The sequence below is a fragment of the Silene latifolia genome, chromosome X (assembly GCF_048544455.1).
Source record: "Silene latifolia isolate original U9 population chromosome X, ASM4854445v1, whole genome shotgun sequence".
Classification (NCBI taxonomy): domain Eukaryota; kingdom Viridiplantae; phylum Streptophyta; class Magnoliopsida; order Caryophyllales; family Caryophyllaceae; genus Silene; species Silene latifolia.
Genome location: NC_133537.1, coordinates 315,403,111 through 315,424,205, shown reverse-complemented (window position 1 = coordinate 315,424,205; position 21,095 = coordinate 315,403,111). Strand labels below are relative to the sequence as shown.

General features: G+C 36.4%; 1 protein-coding gene across 1 annotated transcript; it reads left to right on the top strand.

The window, feature by feature from the left end:
* The first annotated feature begins 1,957 nt into the window (after positions 1-1,957).
* On the top strand, positions 1,958-7,863 carry LOC141621971 (replication protein A 70 kDa DNA-binding subunit B-like). Its single transcript, XM_074438068.1, has 9 exons — positions 1,958-2,022; positions 3,774-4,289; positions 4,380-4,482; positions 4,577-4,704; positions 4,780-4,858; positions 4,964-5,075; positions 5,169-5,347; positions 5,430-5,550; positions 7,097-7,863. Exons 2-9 carry the CDS (start codon positions 4,031-4,033, stop codon positions 7,565-7,567), a joined length of 1,452 nt encoding a protein of 483 aa, XP_074294169.1. The 5' UTR covers positions 1,958-2,022; positions 3,774-4,030; the 3' UTR covers positions 7,568-7,863.
* The last annotated feature ends 13,232 nt before the right edge of the window (positions 7,864-21,095 follow it).

Genomic DNA, 21,095 nt, shown 5'->3' with positions numbered 1-21,095 from the left:
CACACCCATGCCCTTATTTCTCAAGCTTCTAAGACCTGATTCTAAAACTATGTGTAGTACTCATAATAAACATTCACCTGATGTCTAATGACAGTCTTTCAATTCTAGGTTAAGGTCATGTACGACCTTAAAGTTGTCTTGGAACTTTGTTTTTAGCATGTTTCTTGTAAGGAGTTCTTGTTTGTAAGCCATTTAAACACACAATTACTAGAGTTTTAGCATCCAAATCTTATTTTTAGGCTTAAGTTTAGATTCTCATGAAAATTGGAGTGTGTTCTTGATAATATAAAAAACATAGTCTTGATATTTTCTTTCAGTACATCTTATAATTTCAGAGGATTTTTGGCTTTTTATGTGAACTTGACATTCTACTTGACTGCAAATGTGGACTTGGGACAGTGCTGAGTATTCGATGCAGCTATTTGTGGAAAATTTTTCATGTTTTACGATTAAAATGAAGTGTTGAGGAATTAGGTCTGTCTTTCGCTTACAACTGTGACAGAGGGGCTATGAGCAGTACTTATATCCCAAAAACTCCTTTTCTTTATTCGTAGCTACAGGATATTGAAACCTGTGACCATCGGTTTTTGTGCGTCTTGTTAATGTTTACTTTAGTTGCTCCCAACTAAAGTCTACAACCATACTACTCTGCCAATGTCATTCAATGTATTTGCCTTTCCTAATACACTTTCTCCTTTCATTTTGTATCTCCTGATTTGGCCTTTTACTCTCCATTTTGCCCCCTAATTTCTCCTTTAATTTCTTCATTTTCAGATCGACCTTCACCTCTTTCATCGTGCAAAGTCTTTTCTACTTTACCGATAAATTATTCGTTGCGCCTTTCTTATTTTCCACTGGTAACTTATTATCATCCTTTTTGTTTCTTTGTCGTTAAATAATTTTACCAAACCTGTAAAACTAAGGTTTATACTGATGTACGCTTTATATTTCTGTTTTGTAGCTTTTTGATCAACAGAAATGCAATTGTCCTCGCAGCCAGAACAAGTCCTAGCTAAAGTTTTGGACCAAAAATCCTCGCAAAAAAAAAAAAGTTGGTATATTGTGCATATTACTATAATAGAAAAAGGACCTGGCATTTTGATGAACACACAAAAGTCTTTCTATTCATACTTCTAATTTTGTTTATCTATTTCCGTGGGCAAAATATATATGTTTCTTATTTTTATTATATACATCTTTATGGTTTACATTAACTTAAATGAAGGCTATGTAAACTTATAACGCTAGATTTCTATGTTCTTGATCTCGGCAATAAATGAAGTTTCTATATCAAATTTGATGTACGATTTTGGATGATGGATTTCAATCTTTCACATTAAATACTACAAGGTCCTATGTCAAAAAAATGTGCTAGCTCGACAACTTGGCTATTAATGGCGCAAATATTTAAATACTCGTAAAATTTTGTCGTGGATTAGCCAACAATCTTACTAACCTTTTAGGTTTAGAATAAGAGTATCCGTTTAAATGGCTAATTGTAGATTGTCTATTAGTGCAAATGGACGATTCATCAATAGAGTAGGTACCGTCACTTTCTGCTGTGTAGCCATGCTCCCCTTTAATTGGGTTTTCAACATCTTTAGACAGTCTGTTTCCGATATATCATATTAATTTTTACTATAATGGACGGAGATTTCTTTCACAAGCAAAAATCCCAAAAAAAAAAGCCCAACTCACTAGCTACATTACATCGTCAAATTATTTACACATAAAAAAAATCAATACAAACAAATTCACACAAATCAGAGATATTACTTTCAAAAATATTTCATTATCATACCACAAATAATAGTAATTTATACTAGAATAAGACATTTTTCCATAAGTAAATGCATTATTTATTTACATTACTTTTCTTGTACCTTTTAAAAGGCAATGCATTTTCTACCTAACCTTTTACCATTTATAAAAGGAGAGCCACACTACACATAATGACAAGTGAATCAAAACCAACATCCACATTCTGATAAGCACAAACAACTAAGAATTTCAGCTTAAAAGGTATGTCTACTCATCTGTAACTTTTATTTCCTTATTATTATACATCAAATTTTTATAGTGTAGATCTAATTGCATGCATATGATCTCCTCTACTACATCTTTTCGTCCTTCTTTGTAGGTACATATTCTTCATTCCTATTGTTCAGATTCTTGATTTTTGCATGTACTTCAATTCTTTAATCTTTATTTCTTGATTTTTATGGCAAATGCGTTTCTTTTAACAATTTGTTCATTCATCCAATGCATGCACATTGTCAAAATATAATTAATTCAGTTTGCATGTATATATTTCCAGAAAATATTATGGTCTTTATATTTGCATGTTCATCAATCTTGCAGTATGTATGCATGTACTTTATTTGATGCTAAATTGAATTGTTTGTGTGTATCTTATATAATTTTTTTTGTGATCTAAATTTTGCTCTTTACATGTTCGATTTACTGTTCAATCATTTTGTCTTCGTTTTTAGGGGATGCACTCCAAGTGTTTGATGTTTTGTCTAATTCGGGTCATGTTGCATGCAAGTGTTGTGACTCCCATTGATTCAAACTTTCAAAGGGTGTCTTTGGTGGATAGATTGTTGATTGCTTAATCATTTTCTACTGCTACTAATGACTTTTAGAGTAGAAATTTTGAAGGGGAAAGTTAATCGTTTACTTTTTTTTATTTATCTTCTAATTTTGAATATGTGTGTGAGATTTGATGGTATTGATATCGAATGTTCATAAAATATAAAAACGAGTTTATGGGTTATGCATGCAATTACCCCTGTTTTATCATTTATCATGACGCATAGCTGATTTCGTCTAGCATAACTGAATAGCAGACTTCTTCCGTATTGCTACTTCGAGTTCTGCCAAATTGTCGGATCTTCTGATTTCAGACATTCTTGAAATTAGTCCTTAAATACAGTTGGTTTGAAGCTTATTAAAAATAAATGTTTGAAAGTGAATCTCTTTTATTTCATTCAAATCGATCTAGCTGATTGGAAATTTCTACAATCTCCTTGTTAATAAAGACATTACGGTGATAACTCTTTAAAAAGCTGTATAGTCACACCTTGCAAATTATGCATTCTCTCATTTTGAGATGAGCATCTACTAAATGTCATTTGGCTGTTTTACCAATCATCTTTTCCCTTTATTTTGTATCAGTTTTTTTTTAATAGTTTTATTTAAGAACTTTTGAGTAGATTGTGTTTAACAAAAAAATCTCGTTCTTGTGACCCTTTTTTCTCTACTCACAGGAAGTACATATGCTGAAAATGTTGCTCCTGGTTTATATTTATATGTATAACCTGGTTTTTGACTTGAAACTGTGGCCTTGGCTCTTCTTCTAAGTCTATAGCAATTTAGCTAAACTATAAATGCAAAAAGACTGTAAAACAGTTGAATGTCTTTCTGATTGCCTCAGTTACTGCCTGCCTATATGTGCTATATATTTCTGCGTTTTCAGATCTGATTTTCTTCATAAAAGAGTAGTTTCTTCATCGTATTTTTTGCCTATTTCCTACTGTAGTATGGTCTACTCATCTTTTCTTTATTTCACCTTGGTTGTCATCCTGTTTACGCAAAGTATCCCATGGACTCAGGTCATTCTTAGTATCTCCTTTATTATTTAAATTTTATTTTATTGCACTTAACATGGATGACCCTGATAGATGTTATGTGTTATTCTACTGATAGAAAAGATATTGCTGGTTGTTAATAATAACACATGTTTAACTAAAATTAATTTCCAATACATGCAGGATGAAGCCGAATAAAGTATATCTTAATCAATTAACAACGTCAAGCAAGAATTACAAAGCTAAGGTACACGTAATTGAAAAAGGTCGTCCTAAACGTTCCCCTATAAAGGGTACGCTTTACCAGACCTTGCTTTTAGAAGATGAAAAGGTATGATTACTTTTTAATACTATTGTGAGTTAGCAATAATTTACAGGTCAATTTTATTTATAATAAGATTCTATTCTAACAATAACTATGGCAACTTTAGGGAACAATAATGCGCGGCACCCTTTTTGGAGAACAAATTGACGGGTATAAGAACGTTTTAATGTACAATGGTGAATATGAAATTGCTAACGCACCTATCAAACCTTGCGACGAGAAATGGAAAGTATCTGCATCAGATTTAAATTACCAAATGCAGTTTGGAAAACCAGCCATTGTAGAACCAGTTGACAGTAGCCAAGGCATCATCATGCCCGAATATAGAAACATTGCACAAATCCCTAAAACAGCTGACCCGAACGACAAATATGGTAAGAACCTGAAAAGGCCTACTGCATATACATACTGCTTTACTTACGATCTATAACCGTTGTATCTAACACCTTAACATAAATGTCTAGATATTGTTGCTGTAGTTCTCTTTGTAGAAGCAGAAGCACGTAGAATCCCCAGAGATGAAAGCCGAGTAATAAGTGTTCGGGAAATTATGGTAATTGATCACAGGTAATTAACTTGCTTGAAAACTTGCTTGAAAACAATGTTTGCATATATAAGTTACTTATTAATATAAAAATGTTTTTAATGTACAAAACACCAGCACTGAACAACCATTACTTATTTCCGCTTGGAACGACTTAGCTGAGGATGAATGTGATTTGTTACTACAAAAAGCAGAGCAACTTCAAGTAGTTGGTTTCACTGCACTTAAGGTCTCACCGCACAGAGGTACTCTCATATCCCATCTTCCAATTTTACATTGCATATACAACTTTCAAATGTTTAATATACAGACATTTACAGGCTTCTCTATGACAACAACAATGTCTACAACAATTGTGCATTCAGCGGACGGTGATAAGCCACGTGCTCTGGAAGACTGGTAACCTACTCACCCTACCAAAACATTTACTACCAAGATGCTTAAGTTGCCTCGTTTATATGTTAAAGAAATGTCGATTCCTAATATCTTTTTCTAATCACGCAGGACTGCTAACCACAAAACCAAACTATGTCACATCCAAGCACGAATTTTAACACTAAAAGGCTTAATGGGAAACCAGCAAAGCATAACAATCGCTGCACTGCGCATGAAGAAGGTAATATCTACTTTTAATTTCAAAACAATCACTTATGTACCATTTATGTAGCACTTGTAATATAAAATTGTCATACGGTTATCTAATGTGCAGGCACATACTACTCTGCAAGATGAAAAATATACATTGCAAGTAACAATCCCAGAACCAGATTTTCAGAAAATTAATGCATACTTAGGTTGTTCAAGCTGCAACAAACGCACAGACACTCCTGTTGGAAAATCTATGACCTGTCCACAATGTTCAAAACCAGGAACAAAATCCGTTCCAAGGTACAAACCTTTCTTACATGTATATATGCACATATGGACTAAAATACACACTGAAAACACAATTTAAATCCACGCCTTGCAGGGTGACATTTAACTGTGAAGTTTCTGATGGAACTGGCATACTACCAATAACAGCTTTCACTACCGATTGTGAGAAAATCTTTAACATGGCTGCCCCAGATATTTTCAGAATGAAACATTCGGTACATCTTTCCACTTTATTCTCACAATTCAGCTATCATATATAAGCATGTAGTTCAATAACATAGTTAGGTGGTCCAGCGTTTCTATTCATGTAACTATTAACAATTGTTCTTAACTCAAAAACATTTGCGCTTGTTGCTATTAACCGTCTCCTTCATCCACCTCCCTAAAACCTTTTTACTTTTTTCGATATGGTATATTTCCAATTAAAAAAGTAGTAAGTAGGTCTTGGTAGTGCTGCTAGCAATTGTTTCTTTGGTGAATGAGTTTGTAAGCTGCTGTTAATTGGTGAATAGTCTAGCTGAAGGCTTTTTTTTCAAGTGAGAAAGTTACAAGTTAGTATTGAAATTTTTTGCGAGGAGTATATTCGTACAAGCAATTCTTGAGTATTATATATTGTGACAATACAAGTGAGACTGTTTTGAACAATAGTACAGCCATTTTAATTTTAAAATATCATAATGTACAAGAAAAAAAAAACAAGATTATGTTTTTAGCTTTTTAATAGCACACCCTGATATGTGAGTCCATGATTAGTTTTCAATCATTTTGTACAAATTGATAGATACAACCAAAGGGATAGTGCGTTTATTTCTACATAATATTGAATATAGGTCATGACAGTGTCTTCCATATTTTTTGCATGTATCTTTCTGCCAGTAATCCGATTGATTATTAAACTACAGTACTATGATGCAATCTATTGGCATCAGCGACTTGTTATCTTCTTTCTATTTTGAGTTACCCATCAGGAGTTTCGGAATTTAATTGAAGTAAGGCACATAATCAGTTATTATGCTTAGAAGTTGCTGGGGGAGTTGTGATTAATAAGTATACTCGAGTGCCCTTCAAATTTTCAGAATTGAAAAGTTTAGTGGTGTGACTGGTGTCTTATCTTGTTTAGTTTTACTTGAGTTTTAAGCATTGGATATTGGTTGTCTGCAAGACCTACAGATTCCAATTTCGGGAGTTTTCACATGTATATGGTTCAATAGAAGTGTCTTAGTGGCCATAGGTATGCTGGAGCTTCATGCTACCCGTATCAAGTTTTGGAAGTCGAATGAAGTAACACACATAATCAGTCATTATGATTAGATGTTGCAGGGGGAGGTATGATGATTAAGGATACTCGTGCACCCTTCAAAATTGTGAGCTCTGCCTTTTGCAAGTGGCAACAATTTGATCTTTTGTAGGAATCCGTGACCGTTGGTAGATTTGATTATTGGCTTGTTGTCAGCTTGCTTCCTAAAAACAAAACCATTAGGTTAACTATACTGGGGGTAAGGGTGTGTATGTCGGCAAACTATTTGTCAGACGAAGAAGCACTGAGTATTGGGGTAAATTTACTATTGGTTGAGTGCTAAACTGCATTTCACGAAACATAAGCAAATAGATATAATTTGCTAAATAAACTTGAATCATGCATACTTGTACCAAAGAATACTGCCAAATGTTTTCGCTTTATGATGATGGATGCAATATACTTTCTTATAGAGCTCTAGGTTGTTTATTCAATCTTTAATTAGTTTCATTGCTGGAAAACAGGAGGACTTGACAAGATTCGCGTTGCTCAAAAACCAACTCCAGACTTCGCCAATATCAATTGAAGTAGCCCCAAACACTATGTTGTCGATGAACAATGTATTGCATTGGGTGTTAAAAAAAGTTGCTGATATAACTGAAGAACTGCCACAATCACCAACTACTTCAGCAACAAACCCGAATGCAAACCCTTCTTCTTGCGGACAGGCCAGTTCCATAGAAACTTCAGACAAAGACAATGTAGAAACTACCTTCACTACAGCATCTGACAACACCACTTCAACACCAGAGAATGTCAACATAGAAAAAGAACCAGATAACTCCACTGCACAAACACCGGTTCAAGTGTCAAAGCTTATCCAAGTTAAAATTGAAGGATCAAAGGGAAAAACACCAGACAAAGGAACAAAGCAAACAACCATACCACTGCAAGACAATACCTTGACACCTAATCCAGGAAGTTCAGCAGCATAATATCAGTAACGAAGACGATGCTGAATAATAACTATGTAAAATAATATCTATATAATACCTATATAACGCTGCAGTATTTTGGGAACATGCATGCTTACTAAGCCGGGTGTTCCATTCAAAAGCAATATGCTTTTGCTTTTGTATGTGCGATATGCACCATGTCGTAGCTATGTGTAATGTAAGACAACAAAAAAACCATGCTTACAAAGCTAAATGTAACGTTCAAAAGCAACACGCTTTTTCTTTTGTATGTGCTATACGCACACTTTTATATATAAATGGAAATGTTTTACTAAAGTATTGCGTCAACGGACAAAGACCAACACGCTTAGCCAAACGATTCAACCAAATTGGGGCACCGCGCCCGATAGGGCGCGGTGCAACAACTAGTAAGATAAAGGGTAAGACCTTACCTTGCGAAATAGTTTTATACCATTCTTTTATAAATTTTCTATCACAACCATGACATTGCAGCTCATTTTAAGAATGGTAGATGACTTAATGTGCTCCTGAATCCAACTACAAAGTTGTAGCCCTTCTTATTAGCTTTCCAACGCCATATTACACGCCTCAAACGAAGGTCTGGGGATCGAGTTATGGCCAAAATACCGAAGAGTTGTCTCATCTTCTGCGGACATAATTTTAGACACGAAAACACAATAATTTTGCCTATAGAAATAATCTCCAATGACAAGAATGTTAACACAACAACAATAATAGTGACAAAATTTCGTTTCTCAAATGTTGAAAAATAAACGAAAATAGCAAACACAACAAAGATCAGAAAGTTCGAATAACTGATTTAGATTGTAGGAAATATGAACTTATCTGATCGATGTAACCTTAATCAAGACGCCGTGTAAGACACTACCCTAAATCAGTTAGACCCCCACACAGGTGCTCCATGGGTTCCGTGGTCATCGATTCCAGGGTTAATGGCTCCTTCCGCACATTGTTGCACACCAAACACGGAAGTGGGAACTGTTCTCAGAATAAAGTTTATAAAAGATATAGAGATAATGTTTCTGTATTTTTGTGTGTATAAAGTTATTGTAGAATGAAAGCTTTTATAGTGAATAAAAGGCTCCAACAACCACATAGAGATGCCAAAAAATCACCAAGTTAATGGCCATTAAACCGGCAATGAATGGTAATAAAACCAAAAATTAAGAACATATATTATTGTGTGATTATGCTTTAATGACTAAAATTCCAATAGCTAGAATCCGAGGAAAAATATTTAGACCAAAAGCAAAAGGGGTATACCGCACAACGCTCATGTGTCACGTGTCACTTGATAGTAAACATTCATATATAAGGATAATACTCCCCCACTATTCATCCTATGTGGGACAATATGATCACATTTTAGTTTGGAACAACACCATACTCCAACAAGATTTTTTATTTATCGTTAATATATCACTTCGTTGTTCTGTGCATATTGTCTTACAAGAATAAGTGTAAAACTGGCCTCACTAAGGCTCTGTTTGGCAAAATTACCTAAAAAGGTAGCTGAAACCTGAAAAGTTACTGAAAACTGAAAAGGTAACTGAAACCTGAAAAGGTAACTAATAAGGTAGCTGAAAATTAGGAACTGATAAGGTAACTGATTATATAAAAATGTGTTTGGCAAACTAGCTGAAAAGATAGCTGATTTTGGTAAAATGACGTAAACGGATATGAAAATTATTTAATATTATAGAATAAAGGGGTAAAAAATGGAAAATAAGTCATTTCAGGTACCTGATTTCTCAAATGCTACCTGATGTAGCATTTCATTTCAGGTACCTTATTTGACCAAATAAGTTACTTGCCAAACACTTGCAAAAAAATCAGGTAGCTGAAATTTTGGTCAAATAAGCTACTTTAGTCAAATAAGCTACCTGAAGTGTCGTGTCAAACGGAGCCTAAGTATATTGATTCATTATTGTTTTTAGTAATGGTGTTGCATGTGCTTTTATTAAGAGTATTATATAGATGTATTGGTAGTGCGGTACAATTGGAGAAATGACTTGTTGTTTGTTGTTAATTATTTTTAATTGTTTTAGTCATCACTATATAATTTATATATTGCGGTGAAACCTACATTGTTTATTAGCCGGATATATTTTTTGGTGTAAACCATCCGGTTTAATCCGGATTCGAGCCTGGTAGGACCACTAGGGCGGTAAAGCTCTCTCTTATGAGTTTTAACACTGCTGCGTTCCCAGGGCTCGAACACGAGACCTCTGGTTAAGCTAGAACAATCCCTTGCCAGTTGATCTAAGTGCTCATGGGTATTAGCCGTATATATTGGCATGGTATTCTTTTACAGTTTTAGCATATGGACTTATGGAGTATGGACTTGGTAAATGTGGGGGTTGTTTTCGACCTACAAATTTTTATAGTCTTTAGTTTTAGTGTTTAGCGGATTAATTTGGGCACAAAAATTCAAGTTTGAGGAAAAAATATAATTTTTGTTTTTTTGGGTGATGAGAATTATGTTATGAGTTATTTGCGTTTGTGCAAATCGTTTTTTTTTTCTAATAGAATTGTTGACCATATTTATTTGTCTCCAAAATATTATGGTGGGAGTACTTTTACCAATGAATTTGTTTTGTTCTCGTTTAATTTGAGCCTTAAATAAAAGCTAAGTATGTTGTTATATTTGTTTAGTACAATACTACTCCATATGATGTTTGGTTAATGTCGAAAGTTATTATGTTTTATACTTGACTAGCTATGATTTATGAGGTGATAATGGTGACAAACTATACATGTACCATACGTATGCTTTGGGTGACTTGCTAATGGTTTTATCATTGTCTATCATCAATGAATATTTTGTAAATGCTAAAAGAGTAATGTTTGTTATAATATTAATCTTATCACCATGTTTATTTAGCTTTGATTTGGTGTGTGTTTTTTGACCACTATTAAATTGGTAACATATATTCATGAGATTCTATCACATGTACAGTTTTAATATGGTGAAAGTGTAGAATTTGGGACATATATTATTTATTAGATGTTTATAATATATCTCACTAATTGTTTTTTCTTTCTTTACTTGAAGGGATGTTAAAGGGAGATGGTCATTTATTTTTGAGACCAAAGGCCACCATGGTTATATATTATATTTATTTTTATATGGTGGATGACCTTTTCAATGACTATTTATTTTTATTTTACGAAGGTTCGATGTCATGGCTATTTTTATTTCTTGGAGGAGTGATATTATGAAGATCTCCGAAGCCAACAATTATTATTATTATTATTATTATTATTATTATTATTATTATTATTATTATTATTATTATTATTATTATTATTATTATTATTATTATTATTATTATATTATTATTATTATTGGACACCACGAGCATGGAAGCGAAATGATCGAAGGGTTATGATATATTCTATATACTTATATTATTCGAACCGCTTATCCGTCCTATTCCATGAAAAATTGAGATATTTAAGACGTGGTCTTTGAGACACGTGTTTTTCTATCATGATGGTGGTCTAATTTGAATATTCAGAAAGTGATATCACGGATCCTTTTATGAAAAGCTGGCCTGCAAGTACGTACTTGAATTATGAGAATTGAATCGTCGAGGGGAATGCGACTTATTGCCCTTGTGATAGCCATCGCAGTGGAAACCCGTCTTCAAAGATTGGATATCCCATGAAAGAAATTCAACGGGTAATAACGAAGCTGTGGGTGGGCTAATTAAGGAGAGCACCATTTATTTGGCGGATATTTTATTTTTGTTCGCGTCTCATTCATATGGCGAAGTGTGATATTTGTGTTTTATGAGGTGCTCTCATTGTTTTTGGTTGTGACGATTTGAGGTTGAGTATTGACTCTTAATGAATCCGAAGGCATAATTTTTTGCGGGGTGGATGTCACACCTACCCTTGGAGGATTCACCTAGTGAGTGTTCGTAGTGTGGTCGCTACTATGGGACGTGGGGAACTCCCTAGATGTACTCATGATACAAGATACCTGCGCATGACCATTAACGCGCACCACTGATAGAACCTGATCGATTGCCCATATCGTGTGTATGGTGAGTCCAAGCTTGATCTAAGGGACCTAGTTCAAAGTATTTATACTATTATGGTTCTTTCGAGTGCAAGCTCACTTATACTAAGTGTTGGTTCAAACCCGAAAGGTACCTACACCTATTACGCGGTATTATATATATGCTCACTATTATTATTTTTATAAAGTTTTTTTTATTTTATTTTGAAATACTATATATTATTTATTATTTTAAGATATTTTTGAATTCTTAAATCATGTGGGGGATTGTTGGAAAATATTGTGATTTAAGAATTATCTTATTTTATAAGTTTTATTTATTTGACCATGTAATTCATATTTAATTTAATAAGTTTTTTATTCCATATCTTGTGGAGTTATGAGGAGACTTATTCTTGGTCAATGTCATTTAGTAGGATGATTAATGTTTTTTATTATGACATTCATTCTAATGGTTTAATGGGTCTTTACTATCATTATTTACATTTAGTATATGGACAAATGTTTAGCCGTTTAATGTTGATTTGCAAAGTTTTAGAGAATGAATATTCTGCCATTATTGCTTTGACCTTTTTTACACTTGGGTGGATCATTTATGTAATGATCATTATATATAACACCAAAGCATAAGGAGTTGTGTGTAGATAAAAGATAATGAGCAACTTATGGAAACATTTGGTTTGTGTTTTCTACCGAAGATATACGGCTTTGGTATTGCTTTATTAACAATCGTACTTGTATTCAATCCCCACACTATAAGTGAAAAAGTTATCTTGTTTTATAAATTATTATTGAGCATTGGGCGATTATCGGTTCGGGGGCTCCTCTTACTGCTACCGAAGGAGTCCAATGGGTTGTCGTATCGTGGGAGAGGAACGCTATCTCTCTTAGAAAAGCGCCTAGCACGATTCGACCCAGGCTACATCTTTTTACTCTCTACACTCTTTTATATTATTGTTAATTTATTTATTCAATTTATCATTTATATTATTATATTTATGTTATAATATTAGTTACGGTAATATTTTGCTCCACTTCTTCTAACAGTACTCTTCTCCGTCGGTTGGTAAAGTTAGGATTGGGGCTGAGGTGAGTCGGGTCTTTAGCTCCTGGAAGGCCTTCTCACACTCTTCGGTCCAAATGTACTTAGACTCCTTCTGCAAAAGTTTGGTCATAGGTCTCGCGATCTTTGAAAAGTCTTGGACAAATCTTCGGTAGTAGCCTGCTAAACCTAATAAACTTCGGACTTCAGAGACATTCTTTGGGGATTGCCATTCTTCCACGGCCTTGATCTTGGCGGGGTCTACTTTGACTCCCTGATCTGTTATCATATGTCCCAGAAATGCCACTTCCTTCAACCAAAACTCACACTTGGATAGTTTTGCATACCACTTTTGTTGTCGTAGCTTGTCGAGAACTGCGCGAAGGTGAACCTCGTGTTCGAACACAGTTTTAGATTATATTAAGATGACATCAATAAAGACAACGACACACTTATCTAGGTACTCTCTAAACGTGCGATTCATCTGATCCATGAACACTGCGGGTGCGTTGGTCAAACCAAAAGGCATTACGTTAAACTCATAGTGACCATATCTGGTTCTGAAAGCTGTCTTCGGAATATCCTCTTCTCTTACTGGAATTTGATGATAACCAGATCTAAGATCGATCTTGGAGAATACTCCCGCTCCTTTTAGTTGGTCGAAAAGATCATCGATACGTGGTCAAGGGTATCGGTTCTTAATGTTGACCTTGTTCAAGTCGCGATAATCGATACACATCCTCATACTCTCATCTTTCTTCTTCACAAATAGCACTGGTGCTCCCCATGGTGATGCACTTGGTCGGATGAAACCCTTCTCGATGAGTTTCTCTAGTTGAATCTTCAACTCTTGCAACTCTTTTGGGGCCATACGATATGGTGACTTTGAAATCGGGGCAGTGCCTGGCACTAGGTCGATTCAGAACTCAACATCACACTCTGGTGGTATTCCTGGTAATTCCTCGGGAAATACCTCAGGAAATTCCCGGACAACGGGTATGTCCTTGATCCTGAGCTTTTCCTCTCCTATGGAATTTATGTTGCACAGGAAGGTATGTTCTCCTTTACGCATCTGGCTTACTAGCTTCATGGCGTTGATGACCTTAACTCGGGTGTTTGGTATGTAACCTCTATAAGTTACTCTTCCTCCGAGCGGGCTCCTTAGTGAGATTTTTTGGTCTCTTCACTCAAACTTAGCGAGGTACTTTGCTAGCCAATCCATTTCCAAAATGATGTCGAAACCAGGCAAGTCGAGGCTGATGAGGTTAGCCGGAAAGGTCGAACCAAAGATGATAACAGGAATGCCTCGGTACCTCGCTTTGCAGTTTAAGGTCTGACCGTTAGGAATCGCAATGGATGCAGGGATTGCTTCGGAATTTCGAAGTTTAGCCTTAGCTACGAAGGTTGGTGATACGTGTGATAGAGATGCTCCTGTGTCGAACAAAATGTAAGCCATACAAGAATTAACCAGAAATTTACCAGTGATTGTATCAGCTTGTTCCTCTTCTCCACCATCGATCATCATGTAAGCCCTTCCCTGAATTAGTGGGGTTCCCGTCTTCTTGGGATAGACGTAAGACTTGTGACCTTCCTCTTTACATAAAAAGCAGATGATGGGTTTCCCATTGCACTGTTTGCCAAGGTGCGGAGCCTGTTTGCATAGGTAACATCTCGAAGTCGAGCCCTGGGTGTTTTCATTACCAGTATTCTCGCCCTTGGGGAAGATCTTGTTCGACAAGTTGGCCTGAAATTTCCTGGCAAAAGGTTTTGACTTTTGGTGAAAAGGTTTTTGATGACGAGGTTTCTGGTAAAGGGGTTTCTGATAGTGAGGTTTTTGGTAAAGGGGTTTCTGAATGAAACTGTTATGGGACACTGTAGGGGTAAAGGTTTTCTTCTTCTTCTTGTCCACATTCTGGATGGCAGCAAAAATGGCCATGGCTTTCTCGTAGGCAGCTTGGAAAGTTGGGAAGTCATGTCCCACCATCAACCGGTTCAAACTGGGCTCCATTTGACGCACATACTGATTGATGCGCGTCTCCTCATCTAGTACCAGTCTCTTGGCGAATTTGGAGAGTTCATCAAACTTGCGAGTGTACTCAGTAAGAGTCATAGCTCCCATCTCTAGGTTGTGGAAATCTTGTTCCTTCTAATGCTTCATGGCTGGAGGATAGTATTTCTTCTCGAGGCTGGTTCTGAACTCGTTCCATCCGTATCCAGGGGTTGTCTTAAAAGCATCTTTAGCGATTGTCCACCAATTGTTCGCTGCTCCCTTGAGGTAGTAGGATATTATCTCAATCTTTTCCTCTTCGGGAGTGTGGCTTAGCCTCAGCAGTTTCTCCATTTCCGCTAGCCACTTTGCAAGATCATTAGGATCGTTGGAGCCATGGTAAGATGGAGGTCGATGTTTCGAGAAATTATCGAAAGCGGAGGGATGGTGTTGGTTCTTGTTCTGGTTCTGGTTCTGGTTCTGGTTCTGGTTCTGGTTCTGGTTCTGGTTGTTGAATAGCTGTGTGATTGTTACTTGTGATGCAGCTAGTTGAGCAGCCATCTGAGTCATAGCCTCCTCATATCCTTGTCTCCGTAAGTCCTCTTGGGGATTTCTGTTTCCATTCCCGTTGCTTCTCGTTATTGTCATCTGCTCGAGGTGTGGTATCATCGGCACAAATAAAACAAAATACATGCACAAACCAGAAGTGAGACAAAAGTAGAACAAAACAAGAAGAACAAGAACGAATTCATTGTTAACTTCCTTATTACAAGCTAACACTAAGTAGCTTCATTAGGTGGAGGTTACAATGAAATCTATAACTAGCATAAAAGAACGCAGTTAATCCTACGGTAGACTGAGCTAGGGTTTAGGTTTCCTAGTCTCTATCTACTACAGAAATCTTGCTCCTTTCTCGATTGCTCTGGCACAGGCATTGAGTGCTAACTTGAACTCATACCAATCATAGTAATGGTTCTCTTGGCCTCCTCTGGCTAAGATGCGGTTCCACCATAATTCCGCCTTCCCTATCAGCTTGGTGGTGGCGAACTCTACCTTCCAGCTGGGTGGTACATTAAATTCCTTAAATATACACTCATAAACTCTGATAAAGTTTGGGTAGTCTGGCCTCTCGAAGAAGAAAATTGGGCCATTGCCTCAGAAGTTTGCTCTGGCATTATCCTTTTTCTTTGTAGCAGCTTCTAGCTTGGGGTTCCTCTCCCGGCGGGTGAAGTGAAAATTATTGGCCTCGTATTCCCAGTCAATAGTCCGATTTTGGTGTGTCGATTTAATCCTTGTTATCTTGTTAGGGTGATCCCTAAGCTACTTCTTGAATCTCTTCTTCCTTTCTACTTCTGTAACTTCTTCCGTGATCATTTCAATGGGTCTCTTACTTGATCTCACCATCTGGATGAAATTTAAGTCAGGTTCTAAACGGCGGTATTCCTAGGTTGTGGTCCATTCTAAGTTGATAGGGATAGCGAGTATACATACTAAGTTAGATAGTTAACCAGACAATTCTAGCAAGTAATCAACACATAGCATGCAGAAGGTAGCACAAAGATTGATCCCTATGACGGTTAGGATCTTTCAAGTAATTCTACCCTCCCAAACATATACTCTTGTTCATTATTTGTCGTAAAGGTTAGCTAGTGATTCTCCCATTTTAGTGATCTAAGAGTTCTAGTTATTACATTTTATTTGACCCTAAAGTCATGAGTCCCGGATGCTTCCTCGATAGGTGAAATAATAAGGTATCGCACAATTACTATTCACGATCTCAAGGTCGCTCTGATACCAACTGTAACAACCCAGTTTCTCTAATGACTTAATTAACGAAAGCGGAAAGAAAGATAAGTCATAAAATCAGTAAAATTTAAAACCGTCAACTCGTAACGAGCTGCTTCATAAAACTGGATGTTTAGAACATAAAACAAGGTTTAATATCCAAATTACAAATTAAAGCAAGGTCCGACTTTAATAAAAGTTTGCTACATAAACTCATGAAAGATCAACATAAGATGTTTTATTCTCTCGACAGTCCCCTCCTAAGTCCAAGTCTTCAAGATCCATGTTACCTGAAACATCATTAAAATAAAACTGCCCCACTTAGTGGGAGTAACCTAACCATCCTCTATCAATGGCCTCTTATCATGGAGGATATTAGTAATGCAATTAGGCGGTCAAACATACAACTTCAGTCACATTACAACATCGACGTGCACACATGTGATATGTACATGAAGTAACACATTGGTTCATATTGGCATATGACATAATAAACATGTGAATATAACGACATTATTCAACAACATATTATATCAATCAGCATATGGTAAATCCAAGTAGACGTTATGCGGATAAAAACTCGTAGTCATTTCTTTTTAAAATATTTATTTTCTTCACAAAAAGCACGGGACATGACTACTAATGTCACACGTATACTCACGGCTTGCATCTCACCTTGAGTACGAGTGGGAGCATCAATCACGTCGATCATATCGATACTAGGAGGTTTACATCTCACCCCTAGTACTCAATAGGACCGGACAACTAAATTGACTTGGTTTAGCAACCAAAATCGTGGGGAAGAACAGACGGATAATGAATGGACTTAGAGGTCCCATTTAATTGACATGTTCCATACACTTCGAGGCACCAAGATAATCGTAACTGTCAAGGTCTGCACACGATCGCATCTGATACCTGTCGAAGTGAGTACCAAAAATAATATTTATAATACCAAACTACAACTAGCAAGCGGTAGTAAGGGTCGATCCGCAGGGAGGTAGGGAGATAATAGTTGTTCCTAATTTTAGTCTAAGAGTAACAGTTGTGGGGGTTTTGATGCAAATTATAACTAAATCTAATAACATAAAATAAACAAGTAAAAGTAAATAAGGATGGTAAACAATGATAAAAGAAATGCTAAGACGGTCGGTTCACTACAGCTTCGATGGCACATAAGTCTAGGTAAGTCTCGAAATACGGTCGCGAAGGATGGGGAAAACAAGTCCTCTCGGTCCATGTTAAATAGTAGCTACCTCTCGGCCTATGCTACTAATCCCTAAGTCTCATTAATACTAACTCTCGTTCTTGATTAATGATTCCTAATGCAAACTAAATCACGTTATCTCTCGATCTTAGCAATTTAGTCATTTTAGTTCGTTAATTATTGTCCATTCCTATCTCTCGATCTACGGGATGGTCAAGTTTAAGCATCTATCAAATCTCCTCTCGGTCTCATTGAAAGGTAAAGCACTTAACGAAACAAACAAAGCAAAACCAGACGCTGAAGTCACGATCGACCACTACCCTGATCGATCGATCGATCATTCTGCTCGATCATTCGACTAGTTAAGCCCGATCGATCGACCAATCCCTAATGCGGGGTTACCTATTCTAATGCCATCTACGCCATAGATCCCCTACATCTTAGCGGGGTTGATTTAGCTAGACATAACGGTGATAACAACAACAGTAGAATTGACGAAATAAGCAAATGATTTCATAATTAAAATAACTAAACAAACAATAAACATGAAACGTTAAATTGGCTTTGGGATTCTATCTAGCAAGAATTAATACTACTGAAACGAATAAAAACAATACTGGAATTAAAGAGTAGAATTACCGAGGCAAGGAAACAAGATGAATCCGAAGGTAAATAAGATGCGAGCTTTATTCTAAACTATGAATAATGAATGTATAATAGGAACTGTATATTCTAAGCTAATGAATGATAATTAAAAGGTAGGCAGGGGTTACGTTTAAATAAGAGAGTCACGTAAAACCCTACTCGAAAACCTAATTACAATTGGGCTTCTAATCTCGTCTTTAATGTGCGTCAGATTAAAATAGCAGTCGATAGACCACACAGGTCAGTCGATCGACCAACCTCCGCTGTACAGTAGCTTCTGATAATCGTGCTCCAGTCGATCGACCAAGTTCATCAGTCGATCGACCAAGGGTGCTGTACAGGATTGCATTCTGACGATTCCTGCAGCGCGCACCGATCTTAAAACAGCTGCTATTTCTTCGTTACTTGGTCAAATTAGGCGTTCTACGCGGCGTTGGAAAGCTAAGAGGATAAGCTTTCACCTCCAATTGGAATCAATCGATTATCTGCTCTAGAACTCGAGATATAGCCATCTGAAGCAGCCTGCAATGTCGAGAAGTGCTTCTTTACTTCTTAAACTCGTACGCACCCTTGCTTTTGCTATCTTTAGGCCTTAAAACGCGCACCAAGCTCATTCCTCGAGTCAATACTCCATGTCAAATGCAATGCTAAGTACTTAGGGACGGATTCGGCTTATTTTCCGCTGAAATCTTCATATTCCTACAAAATCGCAAGAAAAGGAAGAAATGCACGAGACAAGGGAAATAGTAGCATAAACTACTCAATTGAGCTCTGAAATGCGTGTAAGATGAGGTGCAAAACATCATATAATAGACACGCATCAAACTTCCCCAAACCAAACCCTTGCTTGTCCCCAAGCAAGAACTAGACTCGGTCCTAAAACCTAATGGAACGAGTTCAATCTCAGAGCGAAATGCAACTTGTCAAGCCTAAACCAATTTAATGCAATAACCAACAATCAATTAGCAATGTGAATCATGCAAACGAGTTATGTAGTCGTTAAAAACTGCTGAACCGTCAACTATAGAGACTTATCAAATTGGACTCTCACGGGTCGCTCGAATCACACATAAGCACAGGTGAATAATGTAAAGATAGAAAGAATTCATTTTGTAGTGACACTCACCTAACTACGACCTATGAAAACATGCCAGCAATATAATATGAAAATAATCTCTACAACCGTACATACGCATTCCAACCAACAAATGACCATGACACATGCCGAGGTAAATATGGATATGTGAGGTAATGGGTAAGAAGAGGCAAAACAATTATGGGAATGTGGAGGTATAGGCGGCCAAGCTAGTACCTAAACAAAACCATATGACAACATCCAACTTCCTGCTCAAAAACAACAATAAAACCGGGTGCTAATTATCAAGCACAAATCTCGCAACTTCCATAAAAGTCAACCCCCAAAGAATATAGATGATAACATGGGAGTGAAAATCACCAAATCAGAATAATTACAACATGTGATTTTTCGAACTTTCTTTTTCTCGGGCTGCGATCGATCGACCATAGGGAGCAAAATCGATCGACCACCTTCTCAAAGACTCTTTTTTTTTTCTTTTCTTTCTTTTTCGAATCATTTTTTTCCTTCTCTTTTTTTTCTTTTCTATTTTTTTCTTCTTTCTTTCCTTCCTTTTTCTTTCATCTTCCCAACATCATCTCAAAATGAGCATATAACCAAATTTGCAATAAAACATTCCCACAAATACAAGTACTAGCTCGGATAAGGTAGGCTAATTTTAGACTGTAGTTTATGGGACAAAAGAGGCTAAATTTGGCTATGAGGGGTTCATGGGCAAAATGAGAAAAGGGAAACCTCTACCACATGTGTCAACAAACCACAAACCGAATGCATACAGGTATTAAGTAGATCAAATTCATAATTATGCAAATTAAGGAAACATGTCTCATAAGGAGTACTACTCACATTCCTAGATAAACTGGTCATGAATGTCACCAGTTATAGGCTCTAAAACTCAGAAATATGATGTAGGTTGCCAAAAATCTAAGTCAAGTCTCAAGTCCAGCAAGAAATTTAACGAAAACTCGTAGATTATGCATATGTGATTCTACTAATAACATGTCAATTAGCAAGGCTTAGGCATAAACAGCTGCGAATGCAATGTCATCATTGAAATATTACCGTTCCGACTCGATCTATATGCCAAAGTAAACGTGCATTTTTGTTTGAATTTTTGAAAATTTTTCATTTTTTTTTTTTTTTTTGGATTTTGTATATATATAAGGGAAATGAAATAAACAAATGCAAACTGAAATGTAAACGTGAATGCAAGCAAATGAAATGCAACGCAAAACCCTTCCCCAAACCAAATCACACAATGTCCCCATTGTGCAAAATCATGTAATGAAATAAAATTGGAAAACGGGAATTTGCGTTAAATGAAATAAATAAGTATGACATGAAGTGGAAATCGGGAACTCACAAGACTTTAAGCACAGCAAAAAGGAAACCTCCCCAAACCAGCGTGAGCTAGGAGGTTTCAGTAGCCAGCAGTGCTACCAACGAAGACCTGAAAAGGCAATTAAAACCGCGTATAAAACCAAGAAAGCAAAATTGGGACAGTAATTATGTGCAAGGTTAAGAAAATGGAAGAAATCAGATATATGACGGAAAATAAAGTAGAGTAGAAAACTCCCTTAATTCCGCAAATCGACCAAACACAGCAGGGGAGTGATCGAAAATAGGTACAGCAGCGGCAGTGGTCGATCGACCACATCACCCAGTCGATCGACTGAAGTGAACAGGACCAGAAACTTCTGAGATGCGCAGCTCAGTCGATCGACCACACAGGCCAG

Coding starts and splice junctions, on each gene's coding strand:
- LOC141621971 (XM_074438068.1), top strand. CDS start 4,031: ATGCGCGGCACCCTTTTTGGAGAACAAATTGACGGGTATAAGAACGTT. Junction 4,290..4,379: donor TGACCCGAACGACAAATATG/GTAAGAACCTGA, acceptor ATAAATGTCTAG/ATATTGTTGCTGTAGTTCTC. Junction 4,859..4,963: donor CCACGTGCTCTGGAAGACTG/GTAACCTACTCA, acceptor CTAATCACGCAG/GACTGCTAACCACAAAACCA.